At 42.2% G+C, this 14202-nt stretch overlaps 1 protein-coding gene across 12 annotated transcripts in view; it reads right to left on the minus strand.

Annotated features, from left to right (window-relative positions):
* cadpsb (Ca2+-dependent activator protein for secretion b) overlaps positions 1–13611 on the minus strand; it is a 59722-nt gene extending 46111 nt beyond the window's left edge. For all 12 annotated transcript variants that reach the window (XM_061069844.1, XM_061069843.1, XM_061069841.1 and 9 more), the window contains exon 1: positions 13273–13611. In XM_061069844.1, the coding sequence (XP_060925827.1) occupies positions 13273–13611 (339 nt within the window). The remainder of the gene's footprint in view (positions 1–13272) is intronic.
* Positions 13612–14202: the final 591 nt, after the last annotated feature.

The raw sequence follows: 14202 nt of genomic DNA on the forward strand, positions 1-14202 counted from the left end.
ATCAGTTTCCGACAGTCGAGCTCACAACACCTCTGAAGGCAGGCCACAGGTCATCCTCACCATGTGATCCAAATCACACCAAGTGGCTGTTCTCACTGTGCATCTCAATAACAAGGTCCTCCCTTAATCTCCGAGCTCCTCGTGCTTTCATGTTGAAACAGGTCCAACACCTCTGCTGACTGCATCTGTTTGAGTCAGAGACTCTGACTGAAGGTGAGAGCAATACTAAGATTGAAGCTTTGCTTTGTCGATACAAAGCCTACACGATAGCAACCAGTGTCCCAAAAGGCTGGTCAATCTTACTATCCTGTTTACCATCACACGTGATTTAAACCCCTGAGGTAGCTGGAGTCTTCTGCTCGAAGGATACCCCTCCCGAGCCTGAGCTGAGAAATCCACCACCCAGACCAAAACCTACCTAACTACAAATGGCTCTGGTGGACCTTGTTGGTCACGGTCCGATGGAGCCAAAATAACAACATCATCCACAAACAGACGCGATGCCTCCGTAATAGCCCCCAAAAGGAAATTTTCCAGGCCTCAGCTGTGCTTGGATATCCTGTTCATGAATGTTACAGGAGAGGAGAAACGGTTCATATATATAAATATATATATTCCATATACTTTTTTACATGTTAGATATTTTTTCTCCCTTTGTTTCAATCCTTACTCTGGTCTACAGGTTATTTTCTCTATGGTTATTGTGTCAGTGACCCAACAGTCAATAGACTGATGATCTCCCTTTGACAGCGTCCTTCACTTTTAGAGTCCAGGCTGTTGTGGATATCAAACATGCTCAAGGACCTGCTGGTGCCGTGTGTCCGCGAGCATCCAGCCTCGCTTTGCAAGTGACAGACTTTAGTGTAGGAGTGTGATGGAAAAGTACCACATATCATGTGCCTGTGAGGAAATCTCAACACCATCTGCGTGTCCATCATATCACCCCGACCCTGTTCCAGTAATGTTCAGAAAACGAGGTTCATCTAACATAACATGTATCTGTCAGCGCCAAACTGTCTGATTTTGGTCTAATAGGAAATCTTTATGAAGGTGTTTACAAAAACACACATATTAGATTTCGAGAGACACAAAGACAAAGAGACGACCTCCACCTTGCTGTCAATGAAACCAAAACAAATACAAATTAAATTTTCATTTCAATGCTTTTTCAGCCAATTCATGATTTTTCTGTTACAGCAAGTGTCAGCATGATAAACCACTTAGTGTCCAAACATGAAAGATCCACATACAACACACAAGAGAACGTCAACATCAATATTTCTCCTTCAAGATTTTGAATCTATTCACGTTGGCAACAGCTTGATGTAAGATTAAATGGAAAGTGTGAAACATCCCTGCTATGTTCTAGTCGACCACGGTGTTTTAGGAACATCCTGAAGCAATAGATGTTACTGTTAACACCAGTAGACAAATCAGTCGGGTCTATTGAGACACTCGGAGGCTGAAGTCAACCTACTCATTCCTGTCCACTCGCCTGTCATTTTCTGAGCGAGGAACCAGCTCACTGAGACAGTCTAATGCAACAGTCCTGCAATGCATCATATCTTCGTTAAGGTTGACATGTTCATTATTTTACCCAATAAACTTGCTTTGGATCATCTTTTGTCGTAATGTACATGATGCAATGGTTGAAATCCCTGTGATAAATGTCATGATTGAGTCGCTAGTGTAGAGACTTGTGTTAATTAATGAGGCCGTGCTTCATTTTCCCCTGGAGAATACATTATTAAATTCTGAAATAGCAATAATTCTAAGTGATAATCTTGTGTAGCGAAAAACATCCTAATTAAAAAATAACAAAGTGAGCATTCATGTAATGAAGAAAAATCACATTTAAGACTTTAACAAGTTTACTGAAAACCACCAAATACAACTAAGCACTTGTTTATAGAACGATGATATGTGTGAAACCAAAGGTGTGTGAAACAATGCAATAATTCCTCATGACAGCTTACGAATCTTACTCAAGGGTTTAAAAGGCGTTTGGTGTTGTTGAGGTGTTTTACATATTATTTTATTTTGTGTGTTATGTTGTTTTGAGACTTTGTCGACTTTCAGTTACCTACAGTGCATTGAGCGCATGCACAGATTAATCATGTGTGAGCGTGTGCCTACATTTATTTACCTCCTTTTTTTAATAGTTTTACTTGTTTACAAAAAGGGAAAAGGTCCAAATCCAGAAATGCACAATGTTATTTTCATTTTTATAATTTTTTTAGTTACAATGCATTTTTATTTAGTTTTTACTTCAAGGTGAATCCTGTGTTGATCAAATGTCAAAAACATGGTAAACATTGCATTCCCAAGCTTTGACAGCAGTGGTAACTATATATTCTGATTTTATAAGTCTTGGTTGACCTTTATAAGCTTGACTTTGTTATGAATATACTTTTTTATTGATTTAATTCATCAAAAAACAAATATTACTAGTTTACCATAGCAGAGGAACAGAGCAGAACAGAAAGAACTCAGTTTGGTAGTGTTGGTATTTTTGCTTCAAAACTTCAAAAATTGTTTCTTCCAAAATGTTGTTGTTAAATACATTTTGTGGAATCAATTAACTGATGTATGCTCTGTAAACAGAAATTGAGCAATTGCTAAATGAATCAATTGATAGAAAATGTCAAACAATTCATTCTTAACAGTAACATGTATGATGTGAAACCTATAGACCGCAATTCAACCACATTAAGTATTTAAGACTTTCAACGCTGCATCAGTTTTATTTCATTGCTGATTAGAGAACTGTGCTGATTAGGAGCCAAGTTGATGGATGACAGGAAATGCCTCCATTTTCATCAGTATTACCAAACTCCCAAGACGTACTTTCCTGCTTTGCTGGTATTGATTGTCTCTCTGTGGCTCTTATCAAGATTGCACTGTTACAACTGTGATTCATTGGCTTGCAATGAAGTAGGCAGTGACATTAATCACCCTTCACATATCAATAGAAGAGATGTGCTCACTGCATTGGCTGATGTACAGTAACTTCATTACAGCTCAAAATGACTATGGATTAGAGTTTATAGTTCGACCATGTGGCTGAAACAATATTGGCGTCACTGTGAAATATTTAATGATCAAGAATCTTTCATCTAAAAACTGGCCTTGTAATAAATGATAAGCATTTCTGTAGTTTAGGCAAGGCAAGGCAATCTTATTTATAAAGCACCTTCTGTACACAGAGGTAGATTCAAGGTCCCTTATTTTTCAAATAATGACATAAAACTGTAATTTTCTATGTAATACCCATTGATAAACATAACGTAAGGTCGATAAACAGACATGTAGTAAAAATCTTTCAGCTTCAACTACAATTTCAGAGTATCTGTGCTGCATCTTAAAACCCACTGAGCCTTTAACCCAGGTCCATGGTATTAAACCCCCTCAGGCACATATCGTGTAAAACGTAAGCTGCCTTTAGTGATTCTTCAGTGAACTGAAAAAGATTTCTACATATTGCCCCGTTTGTCACAGTTTTTTTTATTCTGGAGTGCAGGAAGAAGTCCTTGTATTTGGCACAAAATGATAATCCAGTCTGTCATCTACAACTTGACAGATACTCCAAAAAAATGTTCACAGCTTTCGGTCACCACCTATAATGTAATGGGGGGATGGTTAGATTTGAGATATTGTAAAGACTATTCAGGGCTAAAGCTGGGATTTTAATATTACTGAGTCCACTAATAAATTGTGGCCTACTCGTGTTGTGGGGACCTTTATCTGTTTTTACACTCATTTTATGAGGACACAAAGCAAATACCCATAATTAACATTTTTAATAAAATTTCAAGTTGAAGAAATGTGTGTGTGTGGGTGTGTGAATAGTAAGAAAAAATGCATTTGTTATATAATCATCTTTTGACACCAAAGAAAGGAACCAGACACTAAACCAGAAGGTTACATAAATACACAGTCATTATATTTAATGATTCTCTTCCTATTATCCTCATTCTTATATCTCGGAATACTTTCATAAGCATGGCTAGTGTGTATTCAACGTATTGGCTGTAGAGCAATGATGAGAGAAGTAATTAGTTAATTGAATGCAGTATATACTGAGGCTACTATGCAATTCAGCGCAGTGAGACCGCTCCTCTGCTGACTCACTATTAAGCTTTCCCTGGAAGTTACATCACATCTAAAAGGCAAGTTAAATTAAGGTGTTTTCCAAAATTAAATGGCCCCAAATTAAATGGGCAGTTTTCAGTGGTGGGCAGTTGGTAAATGCCCTTCATCAAAAAAAGCACTGAGGCAACATCCAAATGGAGCCAAAAAACGTGTACGGCCATATAAAAGGGAGAAGTGTGTATAATGCACCGTTCAGGTTTATGTGGAGAGTAAACTTTCATGCAGTGAAAGAGATAACGCCCAAACTGAACCCTCTTATTGTGTTTAAATCTGTTTGCTCAGGAAAGAGTTGTTTCCAATGCTGATGTTGGTTTTCAGCAAACACAGAATGGTTGGATCCCCGCTCTAGACAAAGCACACTTTGCTCGTGTTGCAGATGACACCACCGGCCCACATCTGAACAAACAGCAAACCCAGGCGCGGCAGAGAGCGCTTGCACGACAGCTGCCCAAAATCCACCAGCAACAAGCGTCATCAAACACCAAACGCCAGCATCATGCGGCGACTGTGGTCATAAAAGTACAATTATACAAAGACAGATGCACAAGCTATTATCCCCAAACCATACACAGCTCACACAGCTTTGTCCTGAAGACACACACACACACACACACACACACACACACACACACACACACACACACACACACACACACACACACACATACACACATACACACAGCATTGTGTCAGTAAACACCACCCGACCGGGGTCGTAAACAGCCAGGTGTGCACTCTGCAGACTTAGCCTGACTCACAAACCGGGAACTCTTACTCTGTATAACCAGTCTCCACACTGTTGTCATATTCAGGAGCTGTGGTGCCGCTGATACATAGAGGAGAACATAGTGTTCACAACCAGCTAAGCCCCTTCTTGTAACAGTCATCCATTATCACACCACCAACTCACTGGCAGCTGCCGCACAGCTCAACTGGTTCGTCGTTATGCTCATTCAGTTACTGGGGAGAAAAGCCTACGCAACGTAAACGGTACCGACACGGAGAAGATGAAATCAATGGGACAATTTGCATTAATTTGGTCCAAAATAATAAAATCAATCCCGTCCATTACATTCCTTTGCATGTTTGACACTGACAAATTGAGATTCCTTAAGTGATAGTGTGCTCTGTCTGTTTCTGATAAAGATTCCATCATTTGAATATAACTACTTTACGTAGTCAGGTTCATGGTCTTTTTCTTGTATACTTGGATTTGTTCTGTGCTGCTTTATTCGTTTTTTAAAGTTGACCATTGTGTATTTGTCTGAAACCCCATCCAGCGACGTGCATCGCAAACTGTCTGTAGGTTCATGCTAAGTACTTGTGCATATAAAAATAATCAAATAAATAATTCATGCATTGTTTCAATGAAGCAAACTTTTTAAATATGAGATTTCAAAGCTTCTCCGTGGATGTTTGTCTTGATGCGAATTGGTGTTGAACTCTTAGTCAAGACCTCAGCTTGAGTCAGATTTAATGATTGAGCAATTGAAATGAAAAGCGCAACTGATTTTTTAAATCATGAAAATTACTGTTAGTCACAGCTTTTATGCGTAGCTAATAAATAGATTTTCTCTTAAATTTAAAAGGTCACTGTTGTGCCCTGTACTTTAAAATCAAAATCATTGTAGCACAGTTCATTCACATGAAAGCCAGAAACAACAGATCACTGACTGTTCTTAGCTAAATGGTGCTGTATGGATGTTAAAGCTCCCAAATAACAACTTCGAAAAGGCAAAGCTTGAAATTATATATGAAAAACAAAAATGTCTCATAATGTTTTCAAAAAAAATGTGACTAAGCTTTGGCTCAGAATAAAAATTCCATACCCCGTACTGCACTGCTGCAACTGTGGAGGATACAAACTGACTGTGGGTTGGTATCTGTGTCCTTACTTGGTGCATTACCCTCATCAAGACTCTTAAGACATAAATCCTGGGCTGCTAACCTTCCATCACAAATCACTTCTTTCCCTGGCCAGTCAATATGTCTCACTCACTCTATTTATTCCAGTGTGGTGGTCTGTTGGTCTTAGTGAGCACTCAGTAAGGTTTGTATCTCGGTTAAAGATGTAGTGACTGTCGATCAAACATATTACATCCATCAGACTTGCTTTTTACGTCAGTGTTTAGAAAGACTTGGAAATCAAAGAGTAGAAGGAGGAAAAAAGCGTTTTTCACAAAAGTCTTATGGGCAAATAAGATGACAGGAATATTTAAAGAACCAGTGTGTAGGATTTTGTGGCTTCAAGCTGCGGGACTGCAGATCTAACGTAATACTCCTCCCCTCTAAACTCCCTTCCAAAGCAAGGAGGAGAACCTTCAGGTGAGGTAGAAACGCAAAAGGCCCCCGGCCCCTCGAGAGCTGTTTGGTTTGTCTATTCTAGGCTCTTTTAGAAATATAGCAAACTCCATGCAAGAGGCTCCCTATGTAGATACCGATGGTCCATTTTAAGTGAAAGAAATGGAACAGTAGTTGCAAACTTAGTTTTGTACAAGAAAGAAAACACAACACAATTATAAATTCTATGTTTAATTTCTGCTAGGAAATCCCCTGTTGTGTTTTTTTTGTTTGACAAGAGGGAGGGGGGTTGTGCGGTGGCTCTGTTTTAAGGGCGTGGCTCACAAACAGGTACCAGTCATAATAACTCAGGGGAGAAACTTTGAGTCTGTGAGGCAAACGTCCTCACGGCTGCACCCGGCTGCTGTTCTTTATGACTCAGTGAGCGAAAGGGAAAGAGAGAGGTCTAACAGAGGCGAGCGGTAATGATCCGGCTCCAGCTCTTACCTCTGTCTCTTTCTTTAATATGGAAAGCCAGCGCCGCTAATCTCTTTTCCCATTCAAACCCGGAGTGATTTTCCCCTTTGAAGCAATCTCTAATATGGTTCACCGCAACAGCACAAACACATTCATGGCGCTCACCAAAAGCAACCGCCTGCCTCCACAGACACAGAGGAGATGATGTGCAGCCTCACGTTGTGTAACGATACAGACGTTCTCTTGATTCATTTGTCGGTGCAGTCGCTGGGATTGTACACACAAGAGCACACTGATCAATGTGAGGTTGCTCCCATCATCCACAAGTTTCAGCAACTACTCACCATTCAGAGTTTTAAATACACATGTTAATATGAACATCTGGTTGGAGGTGAACCTTCTTCCAAGATGATTCATTTCAATTAGAGCTGAAGTAATCTATTAATCAATCACTTAAACAACTGACAGTTTGTTTTATTCAAGCGAAAAGCCCAAACTGTTAATGCTTGTTGGTTTGACTATCACTCTATAGAGGTACATTCCATAGTTTTAGTTCATACAGTGCATCAGACAAAACAACGCAGTTTTAAGAGTTTTTTTCACAAGCTTTTCTTTTTTTTTTCTTGACCAGACTGATTGAGAGAAAATAAAATAAAATGTCCAAACCGTGCCCCTATAAAACCACATTTAAATTCCCTACATCCAGATTTGATTAGTATCTGCAGAGTGCACACATTTTTCAATACTGCCGGACAGACAATGTGAAAACAAAACCTACTTGGTGGAACAAATCCCTAATGAACCTTAGATGCAGTCCGGATTTGTAAAGTCCGGAAAGGTTAAGCAGGAGCATCAAGATAAAGGTGATGATGTATCTGCATTTTCCATTTTGCCAACCAGAGCTGCAGAAAGCTTAGATCTATTTTTACCCGTTTTTTGAGTTTAACCAAATACCAGCATTGGGAGCAGGGATTATATTCTACACAGCAATAAAAGGAAAATGACAGGAGCTCTGCAGATTAATCCGTTTCAATCCATGCATACATTCTGAGGACACATCAACTGTCCTCATCCAGACAATTCGACTTCATGTCCGAGGACTGTGTCCCTCAGACAACAGGGATTGTTTTGTGTTGTGCCACCAGGATAAAGGTTGAACTTTAGACGCTTTGCCGCTTTGTGCGAGACACAAGATTACACAGACTATGTGGGTTCTACTGTAATTAATAAGTACATACTGTGCTGAAGAGAAACAACTCCGGGTACGAGGTTTTCTTTCAAGCTAGATCAGATACATCTCTGCGCCTCATGAGGAATAAACGACGCTTCCTTCAAACACTGACTCCTGAACGACGACAGACAGAGACTCTGCACTGTAAGATTTGCATTTCTCAAATTTCCAAATATCAGGTCACACCACTGAATTATTTAAACACGTAAACATCATCACTCAATTTTGTCCTGACTGTGACTGTCGCTCTCGAACTAGTCAAACCTTTAGGAAAAGATGTTGTTCATATTACGACACACATAATAAAAGGAATCTTAGCTTTCTCTCTTGGTTTGTAAGCAGAGGAGACGCTTTACACGCTGCCGTGGGTTCGCCTGCTGCTTTCATTCATCGCTCCAGTAGCATCGTCGACGAACACCTTTATTATGATGAAAGTGGCGCTAATACACGCTTCACATCTGCGACAAGAGAGACAAACATTTTCCAAACCAGCTTTCGAACGCTGATTGCCATTTTGTCGGCAAATCTGAGATTGACTTTCACAGAATAGCTTTATTTCAGGGAGAATGCCATTTAAAGCTTTAACATAATTTGAATGATTCAGTTCTCCAGCTCTCCATTCACTGCCCCTCTCTTCATGAACTTAATGAGCTCCGGCTGTTCAGTCTCAGTTGTCTACAGGTTCATCAGTCAGAAGGAGAGCAGTCCTGGCAAATTACATCAATGTCTTTCAAGGAATAGACGAGAAGGAGGAGACAATGCACAGGTCAGTGACATAAGAGCTGTCGTCAATACACATTATCATTTTTTAAATCATGCAGTCTACACACCTCGCTGCTGCACACACACAGGAGTTTATTCCTATTAAGTTTAATGTTGTTCATTTATTGATGCCTCTTCCAGTGATGTCAGTCCCCTCTCTCTTGTTTCCTTGCTCATATATCGGCATCATCTGTCCATTATCGAAAAGATCAAACGCTACAGCTCCCAGAGAGTCATAATGTATTGACATAATTGTAATGACATAACAAATGTATTGACATTGTATTGGCAGCAAATATTTGATAATCATGTCTATGCATGATCTTGCCTGTATGACAACCTGCCCAGCTCTTCCTTGGAGCGTTAATGAGTTTTTCCTCGTGTCTCAAGTGATGCAATCTACTGATGACTTCACCATTAACCTCTAATCACAGTTTAATTAATATTGTTTATCAACAATTTCTCTAATTTACCAACACATATGGCAAATTAGTGGAGATAACACCCATGGCCTTACTATCAACATCCTTGTTTACAGGTCTGTTCCTAATACACGATGTCATCAACAGTTTTTGCATTTAATACTATTATTCTGGTGTACATCAGAATTAAATGAAATAAATCTGAATCCATATAGACCCGTCTCAGCACTGAACACCAAAGATGTCGTATGCATCCATTTCAGTCACTTCACATTCGTATCCTGCTGCCCAGTTCACAGCTCCTCTCCCTCAGAGTGTCGGGGGCATAATGTACGGTGTTAAGAAGCCGAGCCAAGAACCACTCTATTAAACCAACCTGCTGGCACATGGGCTGATTGGGTCCGATTCTCTTTGGGCCATCACACGTCCCACTCGAAGAAAAATCCTCAAACTGAGAGAATAATCACTTCTGAAAATATACCAACACTGTGATCTCTAAGAAGATTTGGATTCATCAGATGCAGCTTGATCACTAATATGTTATTCCTCTTGACTTGGTGACAGCTTTCATTTATGATTCAATTCTACATAACTGAGAATACTCGATATTTTGTATATTTTTGTCCTGCCAAGGAGGATATTTTTCCATCTGTTTGTCCGTCTGTTAGCGACTAGAACTACTGAACCGATTTCCATGAAATTTTGTGGAGGGGTGGGACATGACCCAAGAAAGAATCCATCAAATTTTAAAGCAGGTGGGATAAACAGGCGGACCCAGGGATTTATTTTTGGCAACCTTAGCCATTAGCTTTGGCAGAGGTGTGCACTCCCTAGGTGTCCTTCTAATTACCTCTGCCAAGGACATGATGTTTTCATCTGCATTTCTGTTTGTTTGTCTGTTATTTAGCAGCATTATACAATACAGCACATACCCAATGGAACTTGGTGGAGGCACAGGAATGGGTCAGGGAAGAACCCATTAAATTGTGATGCCGATCAGGGGGTGGATTCAGATTTCTTTTGTGTGTTTGGTTGGTTTGTGTTGTTTTCAGATTTCTACAAAACTTGGTGTCACAATGACAATTTTGATATGTCGATGGGATGGACAGTCAGATATCAATTTCATTTTTACAATCGATGTTAAGAGGAACATGAATGTGAGAAGCAATTTTGATAAAACTCCATGCAGGAGCTGCCATATTTCACACAGAGCCACAAATGAGAAGCTTGTGGTGCTGGAGGAAAGGTCAGGGGAATCAAATCATTAGGACACAACAACTGGGAACCATGAATGTCTGCACAAAATCACATGTGACAGTCATTGAGATATTTATTCTGGGCACAAATAGGCCGACCAGCTGACCCCCAAAATGTAAACACGGATATTGCCATCTACAGAAAATGATTTCCGTCATGTTCTTCCCATTCTGAGTCACACTTTGTGTTAAACAGTACCTGTGTACACACATCCAGCTCATTCTCAGGAGGAGTTTTTTCCCCACGGAGAATCCACAATGTCACATAACGCCATAAATTACACCAACAAAGTCCATATCTGTCTATAGCCTGAATAAATTAATAATAACATATTCTTAAGGAGGGAGGGAGATACATTTGAATGTGTCCCAAGACAATTCGCCTTGAATACATGTGCCACTAGTAAAATATGCACATATACACTCAACCCACACGTTCGACAGCAGCTCATACTGCAGCTGGTGAAGGCGTCTTTCAGCCCGAGTGAGAACATGTTTTTTGTCGCCCCTAAAAAGGAAGCGCGGGCCTGCTTCTGTCCTATTGTGTTACCCTTTCACAAGGTTATAGCAATACATTTCAAGAAGCATCCTCCGCAGCCCGGTCTGTTTCTCTGTGATAGCCCATCGCTGCTGTTTGTGTGCCAGAGCTTCTAATAACGGATTATCATGGAGCTGCTCCACATGTTTTTTTTGTTTTTTTCTCCAAGGCTTTTAAGTCTTTTAATTACAGAAATTGCTTCATCATATTTCTGTGACTAATCTATAATAGCAAAAATTGTAACAGGCAACATATTAGATTGTGTAGCAAACGCTTTGAGGATTTTTCCTTAATAGATTATTGTTTATGGACGTCTGAGGAGCTCGCAGTCACAGAAGGTTAATGGAGAAATCTATTGTGGCAATGTTTATTATATTCTTTACATAGTCTTTATATTATGTGATGAATTATTTCCTCATAACAACACAGGGCTAAAATGTAGTTAAATGTTGACTACTGTAAAATATCATGACAATGTAAAAGCACAGAACTCCCAGAAAGTAATAAACGTATATTCAAGCTCACTGTTGTTGAATGTTTTTGTGTAATTAATCAACTTACTTAATGGTTGTGACTTAATGCAGCACATATGTTCTTTCCTGAAGAGATTAGAGAGTGAATCAAAGTGTAGAGGCAGACTGGAGGCAGACGCGTTTTGATTGGTCTGACATCAAGCGCTGGGTTGTTTATCCAGATATTCACTCACCCACAGCAGAGCCTGTCTGCACATCCAGATATGAAAGTGCATTACTAAGCATGCATTAGACTATCGCTAACCTACGCTGAGCGGGTCTACAAATAAACAAATAGATAGGAAACGTTACTTATGCCTCCCACATGTACTTGTGCATGAGTCAGCAGAACATTCAGACCATATGGCTTTAAACTGCGTCCGGGGGAAGGCAAACTGTCTGTCGGGTTACACGAAAACAACACAGATTCCAGAGTATTGTTAACAGTGTTTCTTGGCAGTGGGTGACACACAATCAGCCTGAGATGAGCTGAGCTGAATGAATGTCCTGCAGGTCTACAGAGCCACACTGAACACAACTCGTGCATTGTGAGGAGAGCCACAAGAAACCTGGCAGAGTGTCTTACTGAGAGATCAGTGTTTGAAGGTAGCCCGCCATGAAACAGGCTCATCGCTGCATGAACCCATTCATTTTTAATTAAGTGTTGTGACGTTCTGGGAGAATAAACACTGGATGCTCTTTCAAATACACAAACCAAAGACAAGAAACTGGGGCCATTGACCCGATCAAGAATCAAGGTTCCTGTGGTCCAGTTGGACCTCTGTGACTTTGACAGTAAGGACATCATGAGCCAAAACTGGCTCCAGCACCACTGGAGTCACACAGCAGCAGTGAAACCAGACTGGGGCCCAAGAACTCATAAATCTCTAAAGATGGACCTCCTGTATTTTTTTTTCTCTGAAAATTGAATTAAAATGAAAACGTTCCTGTCAGTAAACGTTAATGCAATTAATTGACTGTAGCCCACCGAGAGGAGCCTGGCTCATCTGCAGAAGAGGCAGGCTATTAGGCACCTCTCCTCAAGAGGTCTGTGCCCAGGAGTCACCTTGGGAGGCCAAATTGACGGGATAAGTGATGGCGCTAGCGGGTTGGAATTGGGCTTCTGCCAGGAGGGCAGGACGTGGAGCCACAGAGCAGCTGCATAACAAATGGACAGCAGGTCTTTGGTGAGATGTGGGCCAACAAGGACAATGACACCGTCCCGTTTCAAAGCGCCATCCACCATCTCCTGAACGCCCTTCCAGTTAAAGGGCTCGCGGGGGCTCTGGGATTGATCTCACTTGTGAGCATGTGTAGTGGAGACTGCTCTCAGGCTGCAGCTCTGCAGCACGCAGGATGCTGCTGCCATGTGTCCTTCCACTATCAGGAGCTCGGAGCGCCTCTGTGTGCTCCTGTCATGCTCTGAGGATTTCAACAGTTTGCGTCAAAAGCAAGAAAACAAACAAACAAACGGAGGTTTCACTGGGACGCTGCTGAATCCCCGCGCTGCTTTATAGGCCCATCAACCCCTGTGTGTGTGAGAGCTTTATGTAGGTCATCGGTGACAGCATCCGAGATATGCGAGCAGGCATCTCGTCAGCATGTGGTTAATAACGATGCCTTTGCACCGACGGGCCCTTACCTTCTGCTGTCGCCTTGCCATGTCTGTGGGCTGTTTGGCGTTGAAGGGATAAGCCACGCATCGCATCACAAACACATAGAGCTGCAGCTTCTTCTTGCGCTCCTCTTCCTCCCGCTGCAGCTTCTCCAGGTCCTCCTTCTCCTCGCTGGCGGCGGACGGGCTCGGGCTGGTCGGCCGGGCGCTGCTGCGGCTGCTGCTGCTGGGCGCCAGTCCGCCGCCCGAGCTCTCACTGGTCCGGCTGGGGGAGATGCGGGTCCCGGCCTGGGGAGCCGTCGCCTCCTTGCATTCCTCCTCCACTATCCCATCAGATTCCTCCTCGCTGGACGACGGGTCTAACATCTTGCACTAGAGAGGCGACGCGTCCCTGCAGAAAACCAACCGAACCTTCTCAGTGTTGGAGGAGAGTTGTCAGTGCCCCCGGTGATGGTTGTGCCGTTGTCTTTAATCCTTTTGCCAGTAAACGGTGGAGTATAGACCCGGAGTGGAGGCAGGGGGGGGGGCGGCCCTGGTTGTACTGGGGGGGGGGGGGGATGTCAGCAGCACGAGTGGAGCTGGAGGAGGCTGAGTCCGCTTCACACTGAGCCCTCTCTCTCTCTCTCCGCCTGCGCCGAGCACTCGTCGCTGCTTACGTATCTTCAGTGTTTTATTGGCCAGTCACTGCTGCGGATGTGAGAGGGGGGGGAGGTGAGAGGGGAGGATGGGAGGAGGCAGGGGGGGGGGGTAGAGTAGTGTACGGATGAGGAGAAGGAGAGAGATTTTTTTTATTTTTTTTTCTGGTGGGAGCGGGTGATGGCCTCCTCCTCCTCCTCCTCCCTCTCCTCTTCCTCCTCTTCCCCTCCTCCTCCTCCTCCTCCTCCTCCTCCTCCTCCTCCTCCTCCTCCTCCTCCTCCTCCTCCTCCTCCTCCTCCTCCTCCTCCTCCTCCTCCTCCT

Source organism: Limanda limanda, chromosome 4, assembly GCF_963576545.1.
Source record: "Limanda limanda chromosome 4, fLimLim1.1, whole genome shotgun sequence".
Classification (NCBI taxonomy): Eukaryota; Metazoa; Chordata; class Actinopteri; order Pleuronectiformes; family Pleuronectidae; genus Limanda; species Limanda limanda.